The sequence below is a fragment of the Watersipora subatra genome, chromosome 8 (assembly GCF_963576615.1).
Source record: "Watersipora subatra chromosome 8, tzWatSuba1.1, whole genome shotgun sequence".
Taxonomy (NCBI): domain Eukaryota; kingdom Metazoa; phylum Bryozoa; class Gymnolaemata; order Cheilostomatida; family Watersiporidae; genus Watersipora; species Watersipora subatra.
Window position 1 is genome coordinate 6,881,527 of NC_088715.1, and position 21,342 is coordinate 6,902,868.

Genomic DNA, 21,342 nt, shown 5'->3' on the forward strand with positions numbered 1-21,342 from the left:
GTTGTCACTGAGATGACTCCTGTACGGTATGGCTATGACCAGTGACTAGTTCGCAGCAGGCTTATCTCTCTAGCACCGATTCTCACAAACTCTTAACTTATCTTTTTGAGAGGCTGATAAGGTCTGAGATATGAACTGAACACGTTAGCGCCACATCTATGCACTCCAAATACATGCACTCCTAATACATAGCAAGGTTTGTCTATAACAATGGCTGCATGTTGCGACTAGATCTTAGCACAACTTTTCGTATCAAGCAAAACTAACTTATAAACGTTTTCAAGCATTAACTTGATGCTGTAAAACCATGAGCTGGTACCCTCCAACCTTGATATTCTAGTGTTTAAAAAAGACATGCAATTGCTATTTCATAACTATTACTGATTTGATATTTTGCTATACTGCATTTCAATTTATATTTACAACCATTTTTTACAAGTAGATGTCATTATTAACACATTTTTGCAAAAGGTAAACATCATCTGCATACAACTCGAACTACATGCATCCCCCAATTTTATGAAATAAAGATTGACCTCCCTATTTACACCAAAAGCCATGGTCATTGCTTGCTACAGAGACTGAACAGGAAGACAATCGCTGACATGAGTGCTTTAAGGAGACTGTCATGCTTTGAACTCCTTCAAAAAGAAGTGTTGCCCTCTCATGGTACTTATGATAGTGAAGCGTTACATATTACTTGAGGTGTTGCCCTCTTATGGTACTTATGGTAGTAAAGCATTACTAATTACTAAAAGAGGTGTTGCTCTCTCATGGTAGTAAAGCATTATTAATTACTAAAAGAGGTGTTGCCCTCTCATGGTACTTGTAGTAGTAAAGCATTACAAATTACTAAAAGAGGTGTTGTCCTCTCATGGCACTTGTCATAGTAAAGCTAGCCTACATTACAAAAAAGAGAATGATAACTGCATATGAGCCAACAAGCTTTATTGCACTAAACATTCATCTACATAACATCTGCATAAAGACACTTCACAAAAATGTTATAAAACTTTTTCATAAAATATTAAACAAAATCTATCTATCAGGCATTTGTGAGTAGAATATTGCTTGCACCGAATCAAAAGTATTCTGCTAGCCAGCAGTGTCATAAAGATCTTGTCTCCTGTAAATTGATGAGTATTCCATAAAATAGTAAAATAACATTTTAGAAAGTTTCGGACCAGCACCTCAGATTAATGTGAAGACAATTACAAAAAACACTAGTCATAGTACCCGGGTTTTACATATAAAACGCCATGGATTTAGGCAAGATGGGTGGCAGCTAAAGGGAACATTTGAGCAATAAGATATGTAAATATATGTCATAGCAAGCAGATAACTCCAAATGTCTTGTTATAATTAAAGGTGTAGAAAAATGTTGCGCTACAAAGAATGTGTTTAACTCTGCATGGATTAGCAAGTTAGTGACTGGATTATGACTAGTATAAAACATACGGAAAATTCCGGAACATACATAAAAGGTTACATTTGTTCGTACATGGCATAGAAGTTCTTGCTTAGAGTGATTTCCTAAGATATGAGATTACAGAATGAGTAAGACAAAAGCCGGTTTACTCTAAAGAGGTAGGGTAGGCTGTACCGATGCCATCAGCATGCCCATATATGGTAATCTCAACGTCGTACTCATCCAACTGTATATGCACCTTCGAACCAATGTCCATAAGGAAACAGACCGTATAGAGGGCCACCTAGGAAGAATATCAGAGACACATTGAAAATAACTTCTTTCCTCACAGTTCTGATGTACACCAGCTTCTTCTTAGACTGAGTTTCTACTAAACATAAGAACTAGCCTCTGCCAAGTATATTATGCTAATCACTAGTGTTACACGCTATGAATTTTTGTCATATTTTTAATCTTCATAGCATGTAAATCGTTTCAAACGTCGCATATTTAATTCTTTGAAGCGATTCAAACCTCTGATTCAAGGAGGCATTTTTGAAAACATCGTATCAACAACGAAGTACTGTGTATGATGTAAACATCAATATTTGTATTATTGCACAAATCTTTGCGATCGGAGGTTGGATTTTCATCGTCTTCATTGGTGACGTCATTACAGCATCCCTATGCAGCTCTGTTTTCAATGCACATGTTTTAAAAATATTCAAAACGTTTTATAAAATGTCAAAACGTGTGGGAAATTATTCTTTCAAATTTGGAGTTATTTTCTAACATGGTGACCTTAGACGCATTTTAATAGTGCCAGCCGCGATATAAAATCTGCGCCTCGCTGTAACTAAAAGCGCAACAGACTAAGACAAAAAACGCGGAAATGTGCGACAAATTCTTTGTCGCATGTAAACTCGTCAGCTATGAACAATTGGAAGTTGTGCGACCACTCCTGCATATCATGTAAATACATCCTCCTCATTCCTACGATCAAAACCACAACTTCGAAGCTCAAAGATTCGTAGCATGTAACACTAGTGAATGATGGTTTGTAATCTATAAATTCTGGCAACAAGATCTACTGAAAAGCTATTGAAATAAACTCTGTACTTTACGACCTTAACTCCTAGCCTAGTATGTTTATCGAGTCCTACAGCTCTGTCAGCCCTAAAGCCACTAGAGAACCTTTACATAAATGTCATGACTTGACTGCCCTGAGCATAATTTAATTTAAATTCTTAACATAACAATTAATGTTTTATTATTATCGATAACTTCGTTTGATTTTCAGAAAATTTCAACAAACCTGAATTTTCTATTTATAAATTCAACTATATTGATTGCACTGCAGTGAGCAAGCAAACCACAACAAAATTAATTGGTTGAACAACGAGAAATCACTAAATAGTGAGTTGTCATAACCACGTGTATTTCAGATAAAACACTATGTAGTGAAGACAACTCCATTTTCAGTAAGCTGGGAATAATTACGACCCGTTAAAACATATAGCACTTATTGGTGCTGAGAATATAGTGACAATTCATGGCAACTGATATGAATAAAACAAATGAGTGTTTGAAAAGTATATGATATCAATGTCTCACCTCAAACTCAGGGCTAGTACCTATAAAAGATCCACCTATAGGTTTCCCTCTGTTATTCTTGCAACTAAACTGAAGGGTGATAAACCTTGGTTCTTTCTCCAAAGACTACAAGGCAGACAACATATAAAACTACCATATATGATAGATATAATGAATATGTATAATCATACAATATATAATATATACAATGAATGCGTGTAATCACGCAATGTCGATGTTTCCATCACGTAGTAGCTTCCATGAATCAGCCACGCCTGCTTAAGGAAGCACGAAATTATCTTCATATTCTAAAACTAGTGCATAACTGTTTAGAAAAGTACAATGTATTTGTTACTTTTCAACACAATTTGGTGTATTGTCACAAAGAAAGTCAGAATATATATCCTTTACATATATATATAATAAAGAATAATCTCATTAATTGAAAATACTGGTACTTTTACTGTCTAAAATATAAAATATTATATATTGTGCGACAAGCTTATTACTCGCAGAGCAAAGACTTGTCAAACAAATGACTGTACATCATTATAATTCACTCAACTTCCTGATGACTAACCAATAAGAGAACAGCGATGTTGCCATACTTATTTGAGAGTTGTAAATCTCACCGACCCCCAATCGATTTAGGAATTTGACTTTTGTGCCGGTATCATGAAAGTTGGTGTAATTCTGATACTTCGGAAACTATTCTAGCAAATACTGGCTTATTTAGTACTGCAGCTATAACTTTGGTACTCCAAGCGAGGATCAACTATAACTAATGAGTTTATCCAGGACAACAGAAAGATGAAGGTTGGATTGGTTTGCTGACAGTGCTGTTATTCATAAGACAGAGTTTTATAAAGTCATTCTTTTGCAACGATTTGTGTTTAAAAAACATCTTCCAAAAGATTTATTCTAGTATACTAGAATTTGTAAATTATTTTTGAGAATTGCATGAACAGTGATAGCTTCAAATATAAATGGATATGTTAGGACGGCTGTAATTGACACAATTCCTCAATCGCTGCAACTTTGTTGAGCTTACAAATTTCATTAGTCAAATGTCACTTGAGATGTGACTAGCAGTGTCACTTGAGATGTGACTAACAGTGTCACTTGAGATGTGACTAACAGTGTCACTTGAGATGTTACTAGCGGTGTCACTTGAGATGTCACTCGCAGTGTCACTTGAGATATGGCTAGCAGTGTCATTTGAGATATCACTAGCGGTGTCACTAACAGTGTCGCTTGAGATGTCACTAGCGGTGTCACTTGAGACGTTACTAGCGGTGTCAGTTGAGATGCCACTAGCGTGTCACTTGAGATGTCACTCGTGGTGTCACTACCAGTGTCACTTGAGATGTCACTAGCAATATCACTTGAAATGTCACTAGCGGTGCCACTTGAGATGTCACTCGCGGTGTCACTTGAGACGTGACTAACAGTGTCACTTGAGATGTGACTAACAGTGTCACTTGCGATGTCACTAGCGGTGTCACTTGAGATGTCACTAGCGGTGTCACTTGCGGTGTCACTAGCAATATCACTAATAGTATCACTTGCGGTGTCACTAGCGGTGTCATTTGAGGTGTCACTTGCGATGTCACTAGCGGTGTCACTTGCAGTGCCATTTGCAGTAACACTTACAGTAATATCCAGTGTCACACACATTTTGCTCAAAATATTCACAAAAGACAATTTGAAAAAAATTAGTATGTCAAACATATATCAATGATAGCTTGTGCTCCAAGGAGGACAATGCCATTTCATGACAAAACTAAATGTACTTCAAATACTCATGACATTAGCAGCAAATGCACCTGTCTACAGCCCCAACCAATCAGTACGCAGCAAAACGAAGGAGGAAATTACATACCGTGCCTCTTCTGAAATATCCATGGTAGTCGATGTTGCCTGCCTTCTCTTGAAGATAAAAACATATCCAGTTGTGAAACCCAATGACATCTTCTCCTTTCACTTCTCCCACGAAAACATGTTCAAAGCCAGATGAGTCAAAGTCTCTGAAAACCCAAGATCAAAAACACTACTAAAGTGATCAAAATTAGATTTGCTCAATAACGGCAACTCTTTGAAAATACAGTAAATTTTTGAAGAATACAATGGATGAAAAATGATAATAGAAACAGTGCCGAATGTAAGGTGTTGATAAAAATGCTATGGCATATGCGAGAAGCAATCCGAATAGAAATCATTTATTTATTGACAGTGAGTGCTTAGCTCAGTCAGTCAATCACTTTATAACAAAAGTGATTGGCTTAATAAAAAAATTTAACCACAGCCGCAGCAGTCACATGACTCTTCGGTAATGCATACATGAACTGTTTATTTATAACTGGTCTAGAACTATTATTTCTCGAATAAACCAATAATCAATACATTTTTAAATAAAAATATGGGCTTAAAAGTATACTACTTTTGGTCCTCTTGGTTTCTGTCTTTAATACCAAGTGACTGAGATAGCCAGCTAATGATTACGCTCTGCGTTTAGTTTTCTCGGCTGGATATGGTGAATGAGGAACGACCAGTCTGCTTGCCACAATTCATCATTTACGAGCCAAATTTTCCTTCTTGCTAGTGTGTGTCAAAGAGCAGTTATAATCAATGTTTACCAGAGCTCGAAGGTCATTCTTGTCTTTTCAATAAATAACGATAAGCAATTTACTATTTTATGTTGCTATCGGGCTATTTAGTTTACCTACATGCCTTGCACCTGTGACATCACTCACTTTTTACACATGTCAAAAACCTTCAAATGCCATATACCTGCAACACATGTCACATACCTTTGACAAATGCCAAAAACCTGGAACACATGCCATATGCCTTCGACAAATGCCGTATACTTGTGACACATGTCACATACCTTCAAAAACTTCCGTATACTTGCGATACACATGACATGCCATCAACAAATGGTATGTGACGTGTCTCATATACCTGTGACACATGTAACATACCATTGATAAATACCATATACCTGTGACGCAGGTCACCTATTTTTAACAGATGCCATATACCTGCGATCCATGCCACATACCTGTCACCTTTCGTGCGTCTGTAAAGCTTAAACCAGAGCTTATAAAGCAATTTCTTGAACTCCCCAACAGGACCAGGAGCCTTTCCCTTGTCTCTAAGGAAACTGTGGGCCTCTTTCATTAGTTCCGTCTCACAGATGGCATCAATGAACCTGCATGTGTAACAAGAAATTACAGTTGAAGTGTACCATCCAATGGCAGAAATGGACAATAAAATGAAACACTCACTATGCCTTCAATTAGATATGGCACGAACATTTAGTTTGTTGACACGAACAACACCAAGTTAATGCATCAAGAAATGGATAAACAAATACTCTTGATTAACCTAATGTTACGACATTCTGCATCAGTTCAAACACTTATTCTAGTGAGATTAGATAGAAAAACATTGCTTCTTTTGTTGGCCAATTATAGTCAGTGAGCTTCATGAGAATTGGTGTTTATTATTTATTGTTTATAATTTATTTGATTAACAGCATACATGTCATGTTGACTGAAAATGTCAGCCATTTCCTCAACAGTTTTGAGTGATCATTCACTAGTATGCAGAAAACTAATTGTCAGTAAATAATTGACAAGAAAAAGCCAATATTTCCTTTGTTTACTGTACGTGCAAAACCATGTCCAAAACTTACCATTACAGGCAAGTAGTAAAATAATTTTGGTTGCTCGCACTACTTTTTAGTTAATCATACATTAGCTCGTTAAGATCCACTTTATATAACCTACTTTATGTGACCTACTTTGAGTGACCTATTTTATGTGATCTACTTTATGTGACCTACTTTATGTGACATACTTCATGTAACCTATTTTATGTGACCTACTTTATTTGACTTTTACGACTAACTTCATCCGACCTAGTTTCTATGACCTACTTTATATGACCTACTTAACATTCTCGTTGAACTCCTCTTTCGTCACAACTTCCTGCTCCCCTGTTTCGGCAGTGTAGTTGTCAAACAGAGCGATGAAGTCTGCAACAATAGACTCAGTAATACTCAACAGCTCTCGACAATGAACCAGCATTTGATAAAAACTTCAATTTATTGGCTCTTCGATAATAAATATAGCTAATGCCCAAAAACAATCCACAGAGCAAGTGGTAATAATACAGCATATTGGTAAAACAACTCCCAAAGGAAACAGCTGCGAAACAGAGTTAGTTGGTACTCTATCAGTCACAGACTCAATAGCCACGCTAACCAGAGACCTAATCTGTAACAAAAAATTGGTGTGAGTAAATGAAGGAGCAAGAAAAAAAAAACAAAACCCGAACTTAAAGTAACACTTGAGTATCCAACATTTAAGAGTATATGCTATGTATCTATCACTGGCCATTTAAAGATGTGATTGCACCATTCGCGTGATACAAATGAAATTTAGATCAATATAAGGCTAAAACATCAGCTACAACTTGATGTCATTTTTGTCTTTGTAGACAAAACCAAAAAGATATAAGCCCTGTCCAAAGATATAAGCGTTTGAGTGAGATCATTTTTTAAAATGCTCAGGTTCAAGCGGATGCTTTATCTGTGACGTGTATAGTGAGCCTATATGGAAGAGTTTAATGGTTAATTGATGATGAACCGTGTCAGCAGATAAACAAAAGTTTTGACATGAGAATAAGATCTTAAATTGTTGGCCTAACCATTTCCAAACTCAACAGAGCCAATCAATATACACCTACACCAACTTTTATCCAAGGCTGAAAACTGAAAAGATAGGAATCATTGGTTGAGTAAAATCATCCACAAAACTCAATGCTTTACAGGATAACCACTTTCGCAGATAAATCTTCAAGTATGTTTCCTTTACAAAAAATGATTTTCTCTTCTTGGCATAATAGCAATAAGGAGGAAACAACTTCTTATGTATCTAAGCTGTACATCTCATATTGAGGACCGTGACTGCCAACAAAGTAACATCAAATACGCTGAATGATTTTGCTAAGATATGAGAAAACTTTCTTTTCTTTAGTAATCGATAAAAACTCACGCTTGTAAGTCGGTTTGGAGAAGACTTTGTCCTCATCGACCCAAGAAAAAAGAGGATCTGGTGCAAAGTCTTTGGTCATATCTCGAGAACTTTTCAGATATCCTAAAAGATAACAAGACAGACGATCAGCAATGTACTGCTAAATTTATTTAGTAGAGTAAATACATAAGTGAAAGTTGTCAGACTTCTACTATACTGAAAAAGCAACCCTGCAATTTAAGTTTTCGTTCTACATGTATACGCGTGCCATAAAAATTTGTCAGAAACTGCAGGAGTAAAAAATAGATTAAATCGGGCTAAAATGATGACAGCAAAAATTCAATTTTGAGCTAACAACAGGTGCATAACCTTAAATACTCTTAATTACTGGAGTTTTATGGGTGCTATGTCAGTTAGGCAAAACCTTCAGAAATAATAGTTACAATGGAATCAATGCCACAACAACAAATCAAGCTTCTTATTTAGTATTGACATTGCTTCGATCAACGCGTGTACATATATGAATTGTTTATCAAAAACAATTGTCATGATAAACCATCAATATACTAACCTCCTTTATCTAATGTGTAGTGCTCTCCAGGTTCACATCGATTATCGTCTAGGTCCCACAGTTTGTTAAACAAGTCAGACAACTCCTGGTTTGGTTCAAACTTCTTCCTATTAAACAAATTTAGGTTCGACACTGCAGTTTCCGTAGAACGCAAGTTGAATACATTCAGAGCCACATTTGCAAGCTAGACATTTGCAGTTGTGTCCACAACAAAATCCAGCAGATACAAGTACATGATTAAAAAAACTTCTGGTTGTAGATTTTTGGTTATAAAAACCTATGAAAATATGTGTTTTAAAAACCTTTCTAAACCTTTCCACAAAGAGAATTCTAGAACTGCTATGAGGAAATTCCGTGACTCTTCAGCCCTACTGCACTATGGTGCATGTACAGTTTAAAAAACTCGACGAGGAATAATCAGACATCTGCTTATTTACCTACACCGAACCCACCATGCGCATTAGTTACATCGATAATTTATTAATGAATATTATAACAAAAATACTTGCTTTTAACAGGCAATAAAATGAAAATTATGTACAATAAACAAAACTAAAATCTGTACCCACTTATAATGAGCCATGCTTCTAAGATTTGTACTAGAACTGAAATAGCGAACTAAAACTTTACGCCGGTACAGAAGACTAATGTGCCACACCGCGTTTCCTGCAGAAGGTATGACCTAGATATAAACATTACACGCGTAGGCGGTGAGGTCATTTACATTTTCCCGCGATGAGTCGTAGGAGTGAGAACAATAGGCGCTTATAATGCCGTCAACGCTGATAAGGGCGTGTTTTATTTAGCCGAGTTACTTCCTCGCAAGCTAATCCAACGCAGTGTCGTATAGTGCCTATACGACATTGCTGCGTACTCCCCTCACAGTCTCGCATTTTTTCCGCTTCTGGCCAGGCCAGATATTATCGGCTATAGCGAGCCGATAATATCACGCAACTGCGTATCATATGTCCTATGCAACTGCGTAACATCGTTCTACTAATTTTAAAAATTTTAAGGTTTGATATATGGCAGAGCTAGTTTGTCGCTTTGTTGTTTTTAAACTGTGTGGTTATCAAAGTGTAGTTAGTTTAATAGATTGCAAGCTTGCGATCTCTTAATATAATATGTACAACTCAAGATGAATTGCTGAAAAGTGCAACTGAGAATTGTGCATGTTGTATTGCTGTATGCAAAAAAGGTTTATAGTCCGAACCTCGACTGGTTTGAAACTCGACGAGTTTGTATATCGACAACGGTTGGCCCAATCTCGACAGCAGTTTTACTATTTTACCATCTACTATTTTCATAGTAAATGAGCGATTTATATGTAAAATATTTATTTTCGCAAAAATATCTTGTGATCCATTTGATGCAGCACTTCCCAGCTTATGTAGGCCTAACAATATTTTGCCCAACCTAAATATAGAACGAATGCTAAAACAAGTAACAATCATAAATATGGTTGACTGTTATGCTAGCAAAATGTTTTATTTGAAATCTAAACTTCAGTGAGTAGCTTTGATTTCTATTTTTTGAAGTGAGGATTGAACAGCAAAAAAACATGTATTATTTGTAGAAGATTAAATTATTGTAAAACTGCATCAGCCTTTGTCGATGTTCGGACCAACCTTTGTCTAGATTCGGACCAACCTCTGTCGAGATTGGGACTTGTCTATGTTCGGACTTGTCGATGTTGGGACTGTTTCTCCAGGTGTACCGCTGTTATGTTTTTAAGTATCATGTTATACACAATTATTTAGCATCCACACAAACATCCCATAGTATTGACTTTGCTTTGTCATCTTATTTTATTGTTGACTGTGTTTAGTTTTTGTGTTTTTGCTTATTGTAGGTTGCGTGAACTAAGTGTGTAGCATAGTGAAGTATGTAGCATACCCTTATACGTCTCCTTATGTAGACCGTTACTGGAATATGTAATATAAGCTTGGGATTCATGCAGACTGAATCACATAGTTATGCTGGAAAGAATTCAGTCACAGGCTAACAGATCTATTGAACACGCAAAGGGAGAGATTTCTCAGTAATGGGAGCAAGTTAAGGGCAAAGTTTAGATGTGCTAAAGGACAGGAGAACTAGCGCCCGTAGAAACATGTTTCTTCGAAATTCATAAAGATTTTCGATAAACTCACCTACTTGGGAATTATAAGTTTTCAAATCTAAATGATTCATATGTCTAAGTTATTGAAACTGTTACTAATATACAAACAAGATCTGGTACAAAAGCCTTTACATGTAACGCTGATCATTACCTGTTCAGTTTGTCACTACGCACAACTTGAGAATTTAGTCCAAATTAACACCACTTTTTGAGATTCTGCAAACAGCGTTTTCTTGCCTTTCATGTTTATATTAGGCTGAACTAATGTTGTTCTATGAGTCATTGTAAGACATTTTATTAACAAACAAAGGAAATTGAAGACCATGAAGGCGATCCTCTTCATCAAACAGGGTCTAGAGTATAAATGAAGTAGAAGAACTATTTTAATTACTACAAGTGTAGACACTAGCGAAGGTGCTAGGCCACAAGCTATACAAATATTTACTAACAATGGGTACTTTTTAATTGCAGGAATCCAAAACTTTAAATACACAACTAATAAAATTCTAAAACAATAATAACAGTAAAAGGTTATACTTAGCCAATGAAAGTTACACCCTTAAGTGTACCGTTTTCTACCGTCTTTCGCTCAATCTATATGTCTATTAGTCTCTATGTGGTCCACTAGTCGATAGTCAAAAGAGAGCTGTGACACTCCACAGAGACAGAGTCTCAACAATTAAATGAGAAAGAGATTCAGCAAATGAGAAAGAAAGAGGTTGAGTCATCGGAGCTGTTTTATTTTGTAGATGTCTCCGTTAGCACGGGAGAAAACGTTTAGGTGTTCAGGTTCTGTTCTTTATGTTGTAGATGGTTGGTATTTGAGTTAACTTCTCTCGAGTACGTTATGGAAATAAGCTGGTTGAAATGATGACTAACTCCTGGTGTTTTGGTTATGCCTGGTAGAGCTTGGCAAAGCCGTGTACGTGTCATTGCCTCTAATTAGCTTTGCTGGTTTTATGATCTGCTTGTTGGTACAGTAAACCCTCCTATAACATATACTTTACGTGAAAAAATCCATATAATGTAAATGTCAAGTAGGGGCAACTTCTCAAATTCGATTTGAATAGTAACATATCTCGCTGCACTTGAAAGAAAAAAACGACGTACGCAGTAGTGTTATATCTATCATATATACAACTTCTATGGCGTTTTAGTTCGTCGTGATAGATCGTCAGATGTGTCGACAAAACAAAGAATAGGTAGCTGCGTAATTGTTAGTAAATACTTAAAGGCGATAGATTGGTGGAAGTGCTACAGTTTCGGTCAACTAATCTGAATGTCATGAGATGGGAGTATCGCCGAAAATTATCTTTTATCCTAACCTTCATCCCTAGATACAGCTGATGAACAGGTAGACATCACTCTTTTTATACTAAAATGTGTTTTTGTTTTGCTTTATTGTAGACATTAAATATTTGTCATTAGTTTTACTTTGCAGAATAGACTGCTATCTAGAAAAAATAAACAAATTGTGGTAAATGGGCGTCAAATATGTGTGTTCTCCATCGATTTATTGTGAAGTTACCTCAATCATAGTCTATAAAACTAGTGCAATTGATCAAAAAAAGAACAAGTTGTCGATTCAAACTAATAATATTACAGTTACGATAAAAAAAAATTAAAACGTCAACTCTAGTTTTTTTTGTATGGCCAAAGTTTTTTTTGTTTGGAAAGATCTTGCAATGGATAAGGCAATTTACATTTATTTTACTGTTTGTATAATGTAAAATCACTATAACGTAAACATTCCTGAAGCGTATTATTTAAATTGTAGTAGCTTCTACTGTACTCCCTTTCCAATTAGCTTTTGTGAGAATCCTTCAATGTGCCAGGTACTTTGCTGATTGCACGTATTGGGTACATGTCTTGTGATTCAGGTTCTCCTCTTTTTTGGTAGTTGGTTGTGCTTATCCCTCCATACAACGCAAGCAGCAGGATTGTGCAATTACTATGTGTGGCTAGTTGTACATCAACAGCTGGCGTTCGTCAGTGAGATCGCTTGTTTTAAGCTCAGAACAAAGAAGCTTATCTAACTGACAACTCATCCCCCAAATCTAAAAAAAGTAGAACGCATTGAGTGTAAGTTGAATAAAACAAAACAGTTTGCAAATGAAGAAATGCAACGTATAAAGAAATGGTATATTGCAGGCAGGTTAGTAAGTGAAGTGAATGATGATGTTACAAGTGAGTAAAACAATAAAAGTAGACTTACACTAGATGGAGTAGGTTTATCTGACAATAAATACTGCTGTTTCTCGTACCTGACAAGGACATGTAAACAAAAGGAAAATTAATCTTTTAATGCATATTCTCTTAATCCTTGTTTGTTATACATGTAGGATGACTTGAATAATTGACAAATGGGCCTACTTACAAAACTTTGGTTAGTTTATTGATGTTCACTTTTACTTTATAAGTATATCAAGATTGTGGATTTAGACCAAAAACTATTCTGGTATAAAATGGGTGTGTTTTCTATGCCAAGCATCAAAGCAAAACTTTTAGCAAGTGTGGATAGCATATCCCTGCCCACTACCTTTTTTTGCTGACAGCCTTTTACAGTCATGTATCCGATAGGATTGTAGGTAAGTTCAATATCTAATGTGACCTGAACTAAATTATTAGTAATGGATAAAAGCTGGCTGCGCATCACTTCAAGTATACTTCTCTCATTAGCCAGGCCTGTATTCCCTGGTTGCTAGTTGGGGCGGCTAATGTTAGGCGACTAGTTATGAGCATCTGGGGTTTGGATGGACGGTGTCAGCCTCCCCCAACAGTTTTTTTTATGTAGGGCCTCAACCGGGCATCTCGTGTAAAGTTTTAAAAATTTTTATTAGAAAGTATAAAAATTTTATCTATTTTTGAGATTTGTTTTTTTAGGTGATGTGACTGCCAGGACGTTTTCAGATTAAAATGGGCTAAAATTGACCGCAGTTGAAACGCTCAGAAAAAAGACATCTTTTTCTTTTGCGCGTTTCAACAAAGATCAATTTTGTCAATTTTATTTTAAGTTCATCCGAAGGTTTCTACGCTTTCGTGGGGCCATTGCCAAGCGGATGTTTGTTAAAACTTGACCTTTTGCAAACCTTTATAAAAGTCGTTAACAAGAATATTTTGCCGATCATGATAATGATATTGACGCCCAAGAACTATTAAAAGTTGACGTTTATCTACAGTAATACTTCAACCTACGAGTGCTCCAACGTATGAGAAACTTGAGATACGAGCCAGCTTTTAAGTAAGTTTTAGCACTAACATACGAGCCATGTTTAAGATACGAGCACGTGAGTCAGTTGCCAAGTATGCCAGAGGTGTTTTATGAGAACAGCATCACTCTGTATTTTTCAACTGCTCAGGTTATACTTTTGTACCGTGTTTTTGTGCGCGATTTTCAGTGCAGAATTATGTGAATTAAAAGTACTGTGCGTAGACCGAAAGTTTGCCAGTAAAATGAAAGATAATGCAAAGAAAAAGCAAATGATAACATCTGATATTAACTGGAAAATTATTGAAAAATATGCGAAATGTGTATGCGTGATTGAGCTAGCTCAACAATATGACAGAAATACATCCACAATTATCAAACAGAAGGATTATATTCAGGGCATTTAGTTCGCAAAACGACTAACCATAGTTTCTAAACGGTGCAGCGATCATCATGACCGCATATGGAGAGACTGCTCAGGCATGGGATAAAAGATAAACAATTAGCCGGTGACAGCGTAACTGAAACGATGCTATGTGAAAAGGCCGGCGCTATCTATCCAAACTGTTGAATAGAAATTCGGACAAGTTGGCTAGTAGTCGTGCATTAACCCTTTGTGACGACACCTGAGTTCGTCCTAATCGCAGCATGTTGAAAGGGCGACAAAGGCAAACGTCCTTAGATAGGTTTATCTTAAAACGGCCGGCTAGTCGTGAGAGCGAAACAAAGGAAAAATTAGCTAACCAGCGAGAAACTTTAAACTATGAACTCCGAAGAAATTTCAATTACGTTAATTAAGTTAAAAACAAAAGTTTGCTTTTAGGTTTGCTTCTAAGTTTGTCTTTTAAGACTTTGATAAAACCTAAATTTATCAAAGTCAAATGTTGTAATGAAGGATAACTTATATCTCCCTCTTTGGCAAATGCTAGCGTTAGCTGCTATTGTAGGTACGTAGGCCTATTTAATTTTACATTTTAATTAATCACATTTCTTTGCATTCTTTTTTATTTGTTGCTTTTTGAAAGCATGTGGTAAATTAGGACAATAACCAGCATGTTCTTTCTGTTACAATATCTTGTTTTGAGTGTTTTATTTGCATTTTTTAAAGTATAGAAATTAATCATATATTTAATTGTTCTATATATAAATAAATTGCACCAACATGCGAGTAAATTGACATACGAGCTCAGTTTCGGAACGCTTTAAGCTCGCAAGTCGAAGTATGACTGTATATGGCTTGGAATAAAGTGATACTCTACAGTCTACACTCTACAGCGATAAAAACCGTTCCCGTAGCCATTGGGCAAATAACTGTTCGAGTTAATGGTGTTGAGGTCGAGTTATCTAAAGCAATTTATCATTGAGTGGGAACGGACCAAACAAATCTGTTTGAGTTAACCAAGTGTTCATGATAAAATTTTACATTTTATCCGAGGGTGAGTTATCCTAGTTTGACTGTACTTAGCCGCCAAAAATTCCTAAAAAGTTGGGACGGCTCAGCTGGCCAGCCGCCCCAGGGAATATGGGCCTGTCATTAGCCATTGACGTATATACAATTACCATCAGTTGTCTGTGATGCCTATGAAGTTTCGGTTAGGTGGAATCCTCGTTGCCTTTGTGTTCATTGGAATTTTTGGAGATATTGCTATGATGAACTCGAGCCTCAGCTGTCTTTGCTTCATCTACAACTGATAAGAAAGTACAGTATCTTTCTAGTGGACACCTTTTTCTTTCATGCTGATTACCAGTAACTGTCTTGATAGTTGTGCTGGGTACTGTCTATCAACAACAGCCACAAGCTGAAATCAAATTTAGCCTTTCCTTTTCCACCCATCTCTAAACTATCCTCATTCCCAACATTAGAATATATTCAACGTCCTGACCAGCATCTGTGTAGGACTTTGACTGACTCTACATCTCTGTCATGAACAGTTACATCTTCAAAATCCTTTCGACAACACGGAACTTTTAGACTGGATTTATCTCCAGAATGGCTGAGTGTACACTACATTTAACTTTATGTATTTGTAGATTTCAGATTTGTTATTACAACATTCTCCATAAGCTATATGAATTTGCTTCAGCAAATTATGCTTTTGTCTTTCAACTTTTACATTTTTCTGTAACCTTTTAGTTATAATCTTGTAATGTGTGATACCAATGTGTTCATGCTATTTGTTGAATTATCTGATCAGAACTGGGCAGGGTTGTTTGATATAATAGATGTAGATAGCCCATAAATAAAAAGTATTTAGTCCAACTCATGTATTATGTTTTCAGTCATGATTATTTTTATGAATCTCATCTCAAATCCACGACAGTAAGTCTACTGCTACCAATTATTTATTTTTCTGATTGTAGTGGTTTCGTAAAGTCAATGGTTATAAGACACTTTATTAACCTGGAGAGTTTGATCATTTGAATTGGTTCGGTTTCGTGGCAGTCAGGCTTTGCAAAATGATGTCTCCTGTATATCCATATGTGGCCAAAAAGACTTGTTCTGAGAGCTTTTTTTATACCAACAGTGTCTAGATGCCCCTAATTGCAGTATCTTGACACTGTACTTCCCACTATACAATACACAAAATGAAAGATGTCAAGTCCACATGGTCTGACAGCTGTGAAAAAGCCGTCACGCAGCTGATAGATGAAATTATCAATGCCACAAGCTTAGCTCATTATTATGATGCTACTAAACCACTAATTCTTGCTGCAGATGCGTCATTATGAGTCATCATATAGAATTAGTGCTGTACTGTCAATAGTGTGACCATCATGAAGTTCCATTAGTTAGTGCATCACAGATACTAACTGACTCTCACAAGAACTATTCACAAATTGACCGTGAAGCACTATCAATGATGTATGGAGTCATGAAATTCAAACAATTTCTTTAAGGTAGACACTTTACGTTAGTAACTGACCTGAGCTGCTCACCTCAACCTTTGTACCAAACAAAAATATTCCTGATATGGCAGCACAACGGCTCCAACGCTGGGCACTCACTTCATGGGTCTTCTGTTTATCATCAAGTACAAAAGCACTTCAAAGCTGATTCTCTTCACAGACTTCCTCGAGTGTCTGATAAAACATTTGACAGAAGTGATAGTGACGGGAGCAAAGAGATCTTGCATGCATTTACAAGTGCATTGGCTGCTTCACCATTTATTAGCTCTAGGGAAGCATATCAAAAACCAAGCATTACAAAACTTTTCAGACTGTTATACTGGAGACCCGAGAAGGCTGACCGATTGCAAAGCCCACTGACAATAGCCTCTGTTCATTCTGGATCAACAAAGATTCTCTGCAAATCGAGCAAGGTGTTTTTCTATGTGCAAGAGACATCTGCACGTGTTGTAATAATACATCCTTTACAACAAAAAGTGCTGAGCGCTCTACATTTATTATACTGGGTTATTGTGAAAACAAAACAACTGACACAGATATGTTTGGTAAAAAACTATTAACCTATATATTGAATAAATTTGTAGTCAAGTCTTGTGAAATGTGCTCAGAGTTTGTAGCTGCTCTATGTTAGTCATATGAAAGTTGGCCAAAAACTGATAATTCCTGGGAGCATGTGCATATATATTTTGCTGAACCTTTTTTATGGTAAAATGTAGCTAATCTGCATTGACTCTCACTTTTAATTTCCATACATAGGCAGAATGGAGATTGGTCAAACTAACACTCAACAAACATTGAGTGTTGTAGGATAGATTATCTGTCGAAGGCCTGCCTAGGAATGTAGTCACTGATAATGACTCTCAGCTTTCAAGCTGAGAGTCTGAAGGTATGATGTATGTATGAGTATGAAGGTGAGATGACATGGTGGATGCTGAACTTTGCACAAACTGTGTCAGACTCAGCTTTCAAGCTGAGAGTCTGTCAGACTCAGCTTTCAAGCTGAGAGTCTGTCAGACTCTCAGCTTTCAAGCTGAGAGTCTGTCAGACTCTCAGCTTTTAAGCTGAGAGTCTGACACAGTTTGTGAAGAGTTCCGCATCCACCATGTCATCTCATCTTCATATCACCCGCCGTCAAATGGGGAGGCTGAATGTTTTGTATGCACATTTAAGGCTTCGGTTGATGAAAATTGTGAAGAAAGAGCATCTTAGTGGAGAGTGCCAGAACTACATTAGTTTCATGCAGGGTGACTCCATATCCATGGCTGGAAAGCTCCAACTGAACTAATGCACGGTCGCCAGCCAAGAGGTTTACTTTCTCAACTTCAACCCGATAAAATCAAGGTCAACACTGAAAATCCTGAGACTGTTACAGCGCAGTTTGACAGCTCTCAGGTTTACACTCGTAACCCCAGGAACAATTTCTACAAAACACGGCAAAGCCATTTACATGGTATCTACTGACATTGGCTTATTGAAAAAACATGCAAACCAAATTTGGATGCGCATAACGATGAACCAGTCACCAGACAATAAACCAGTCATTACATCTGCTTCGCTACCTCCTAAACGTTATCCGAGTCATATTTGCAAACAGCCGGACTGGTATATACCCTAATGATACTAATTTAATGATGGAGGAAAGCGATATCTTGATACTGTAAATATAGGATTGCTTACAATACATAACTTACTCATAAATTACTTCATTTAACCCAGGTTTCTCCTGTTAGTGTGGCTTGATATATCTTATTCATACAGTGCTATAGTAGGAATAGTCTTGTCAATGCTTATGAGGCATTTGACCTTATGACTTCATGTTTTTCACTGTCTACAAACTACAATCTTGTTATCTGTCAGTTGCTGTACAGGCTTCCACAAATACAAACACTATAATCTTGTATATCTTGCGTTACATCGTACACTTGTTTCAATTCTGCTTAACTCACAAATACAACAACAATGTGTCAAGTTGATCATCATGGCCAGTACTTTTTTTGTAGTACTCTCTTATGACGATGCAAAATCAGGATCCCCACTACACAGATCTTGTCTTTGTATATGCCTTAGTTCATGAAACTAGATCAACTGTAATGTTGATAACACTTGACAACTTCGGAAATCTCTGAATCAACATACAAATCTCTTTCAATCTTACGAATTGTTATAGCTTTAGATTGATTTTATATAAAAAAAAGTCGCTCCACTGCCATATTAACTCTGACATCACTATCAAAGTGGGTTCCTCTCAATAATTTCTTAACAGGTCCGAACAGGTAGAAGTCGGATGGTGCAAAATGAGGTCTGTAGGGAGGGTGGGGTAGTGATTCCTAATGAAATTTGTTGATCGTTTCTGTTGTATTGACTGCTGTATGGGGCCTAGCATTGTTTTGGTGAAAGATGACCCCAGCTGGCTGTAAACCTCGACGTTTATTCTTTGCATCCTTTTTAAACTGCTTTAAAGGATTACAGTCAGTAATACTGTTTATAGTGGAGCCTTTTTAAGATAGTAAATAATGATAGGCTGTTGTATCGTGCAAAAAAACAGTAAGCAAAAGTCACAAAAATCTTTGTGACTTGAACTTTTTTCTTAATAGGAGGTTCGCTATGTTACCGCTGCATTGAATGATGGTTGGATTCCTGGACTCACAGTGCCAAATATAGGTATCATCATGAGCGACAATTCATCTAAGAAACTCATCACCTCTTTCATATCAAGAACTATTCTGTTGACACAGTTCAACTGTCTTTTGTCTCTGCTCTTGGGTCACTTGTTTGGACAGTTAACTTGAGAGTGAGCCAAGTTCTTACAAACAGTTTTATGGGCTGTACCAACTGATACCAAATTTTTTTGCAACATCCTCCGCTGTTACCTTTCAGACTGAAAAGCTCATTAACTGCTTCAATCATGTTAGAGGTTCTCACATCAACAATTCTAACTGATCTCTATTCATCATCAATACATGTCCCGCCTTCTCTAAACAATTTGGCTCGTTTGTACACATTTATCTGGCTGAAACTGTCTTCTGCATAAACGTTCACCATTTTCATGGAAACCTCACTAGGTTCACACCCTTCAGCTACAAAAAAATTGAAAACAACTGATTTTTGCTCAATTCTGGAACATGTCTTGTCAGCCATTTTGAAAAACCTATAAAAGGATTACCGTACTTTTCGGACTATCAGCGGCTACTTTTTTCTGACGATTTCAGCCATGCGGCTTATGTAAAGGTGCGGCTATTCTGTGGCTTTTTTTTTCACCACTAGGGCACATTAACCAGAATTTCCGGTTAGTGCGCCTCTAGCGGTGAAAGAAAATGCGAACTAATGCCTAACGATACTGTTCCGTTAGGCACTAGGTTAAAAAGCGTCGGTTAATACGAAACAGTGCTGTTAGGAACTGTTCCATTTTAAACAGCAAAGTTGGTGCCGCGTTAAAAAGCACCATCCTGAGTTCTGCGGCCTATACAAAGGTGTGGCCTATGTATTGTTTTATTATTGGTTTTTGAGAAAAAAACGCAAATGCGGCTTATTTAGGAGTGCGGTTTATAGTCCGAAAAGCACGGTACATGACCATATTATCTACAAAAACAATTATGGGAGTCATCAGTAGAGAGTATATCAACTTTCAGAAAAAAACAAAAATTAGGCTTCTTATAATAGAACTCTTTCTATTAATAAATTCACATTATTTTTTGAATGGCCCCTGTATATATATATAGCATTTATCACAATAATTTTGTATTTGTAGCTATTGTTATCAACTTGTTTTATTACATTTAGCCCAATAAATTGTGTAAACTATCACACAAAATTATTTGTTGTCTAGATGGGTGCGTCCGATTCAAAAAGATTAGTTGGGGAATATAAGCGTCTGAAGTTTATTGGTGGAGGTTCTTTTGGAGATGCTTATCTTGTGGAGGGAAAAAGTGATTCGATGAAATATGTCCTGAAGGTAAGTGCACACAAGTAGGAGTTATGTATTTATATATGATATGTCTAAGACACAAACTGGAGACTGCTTAAAATTGATCTAGAAACATAGAGTTATTACGAATGCTTCATTATAATTTATAAGAATAAAACTGTGTCAATAAATGCATGTTGAAGCGCTATCTACACTGAGATGGAAATATTTCAGTTGTGAACTATCAAGGCTATTTGAATTTTTGGGATATGACATATGACTTAGTCATTGAGCTGCCTTGTTGTCTCTTGCTCATACGCAAGGATAACTAACAAAGACCATGAATATTATAAATCTTGATCAGTAGTTGCCAATCTGAATCAAAATGCAAACTCTTTTCGTGTATGCTCAATGGCTTGTCAAATATGGGTGTACTCTCTTTGTCTATAGTGCATACAGAGTAAGGAACACTATCAAATTCGTCTACTATTCCAACAGTGCAGGTAATTCTAGCTTAATTGATATACATGTACATTTAAAGCAATCTATTACTGGGTGCATATATACATTGAATCTGTTCTTTATAGACA

The 21,342-nt window shown here is 36.5% G+C and overlaps 1 protein-coding gene across 1 annotated transcript; it reads right to left on the reverse strand.

The window, feature by feature from the left end:
* Positions 1–926: 926 nt before the first annotated feature.
* LOC137401610 (poly(U)-specific endoribonuclease-B-like) lies at positions 927–9,323 on the reverse strand. Its single transcript, XM_068088045.1, has 8 exons — positions 9,184–9,323; positions 8,615–8,721; positions 8,065–8,166; positions 6,959–7,043; positions 6,066–6,215; positions 4,884–5,028; positions 3,023–3,127; positions 927–1,712 (listed from the first exon to the last, which is right to left on the reverse strand). The coding sequence occupies exons 1-8, from the start codon at positions 9,195–9,197 to the stop codon at positions 1,575–1,577; spliced, it is 846 nt and encodes a 281-aa protein (XP_067944146.1). The 5' UTR covers positions 9,198–9,323; the 3' UTR covers positions 927–1,574.
* Between the last annotated feature and the right edge of the window lie 12,019 nt (positions 9,324–21,342).

Coding starts and splice junctions, on each gene's coding strand:
- LOC137401610 (XM_068088045.1), bottom strand. Junction 7,044..8,064: donor CTCCAAACCGACTTACAAGC/GTGAGTTTTTAT, acceptor CTATTGTTGCAG/ACTTCATCGCTCTGTTTGAC. Junction 6,216..6,958: donor GAGTTCAACGAGAATGTTAA/GTAGGTCATATA, acceptor TTACACATGCAG/GTTCATTGATGCCATCTGTG.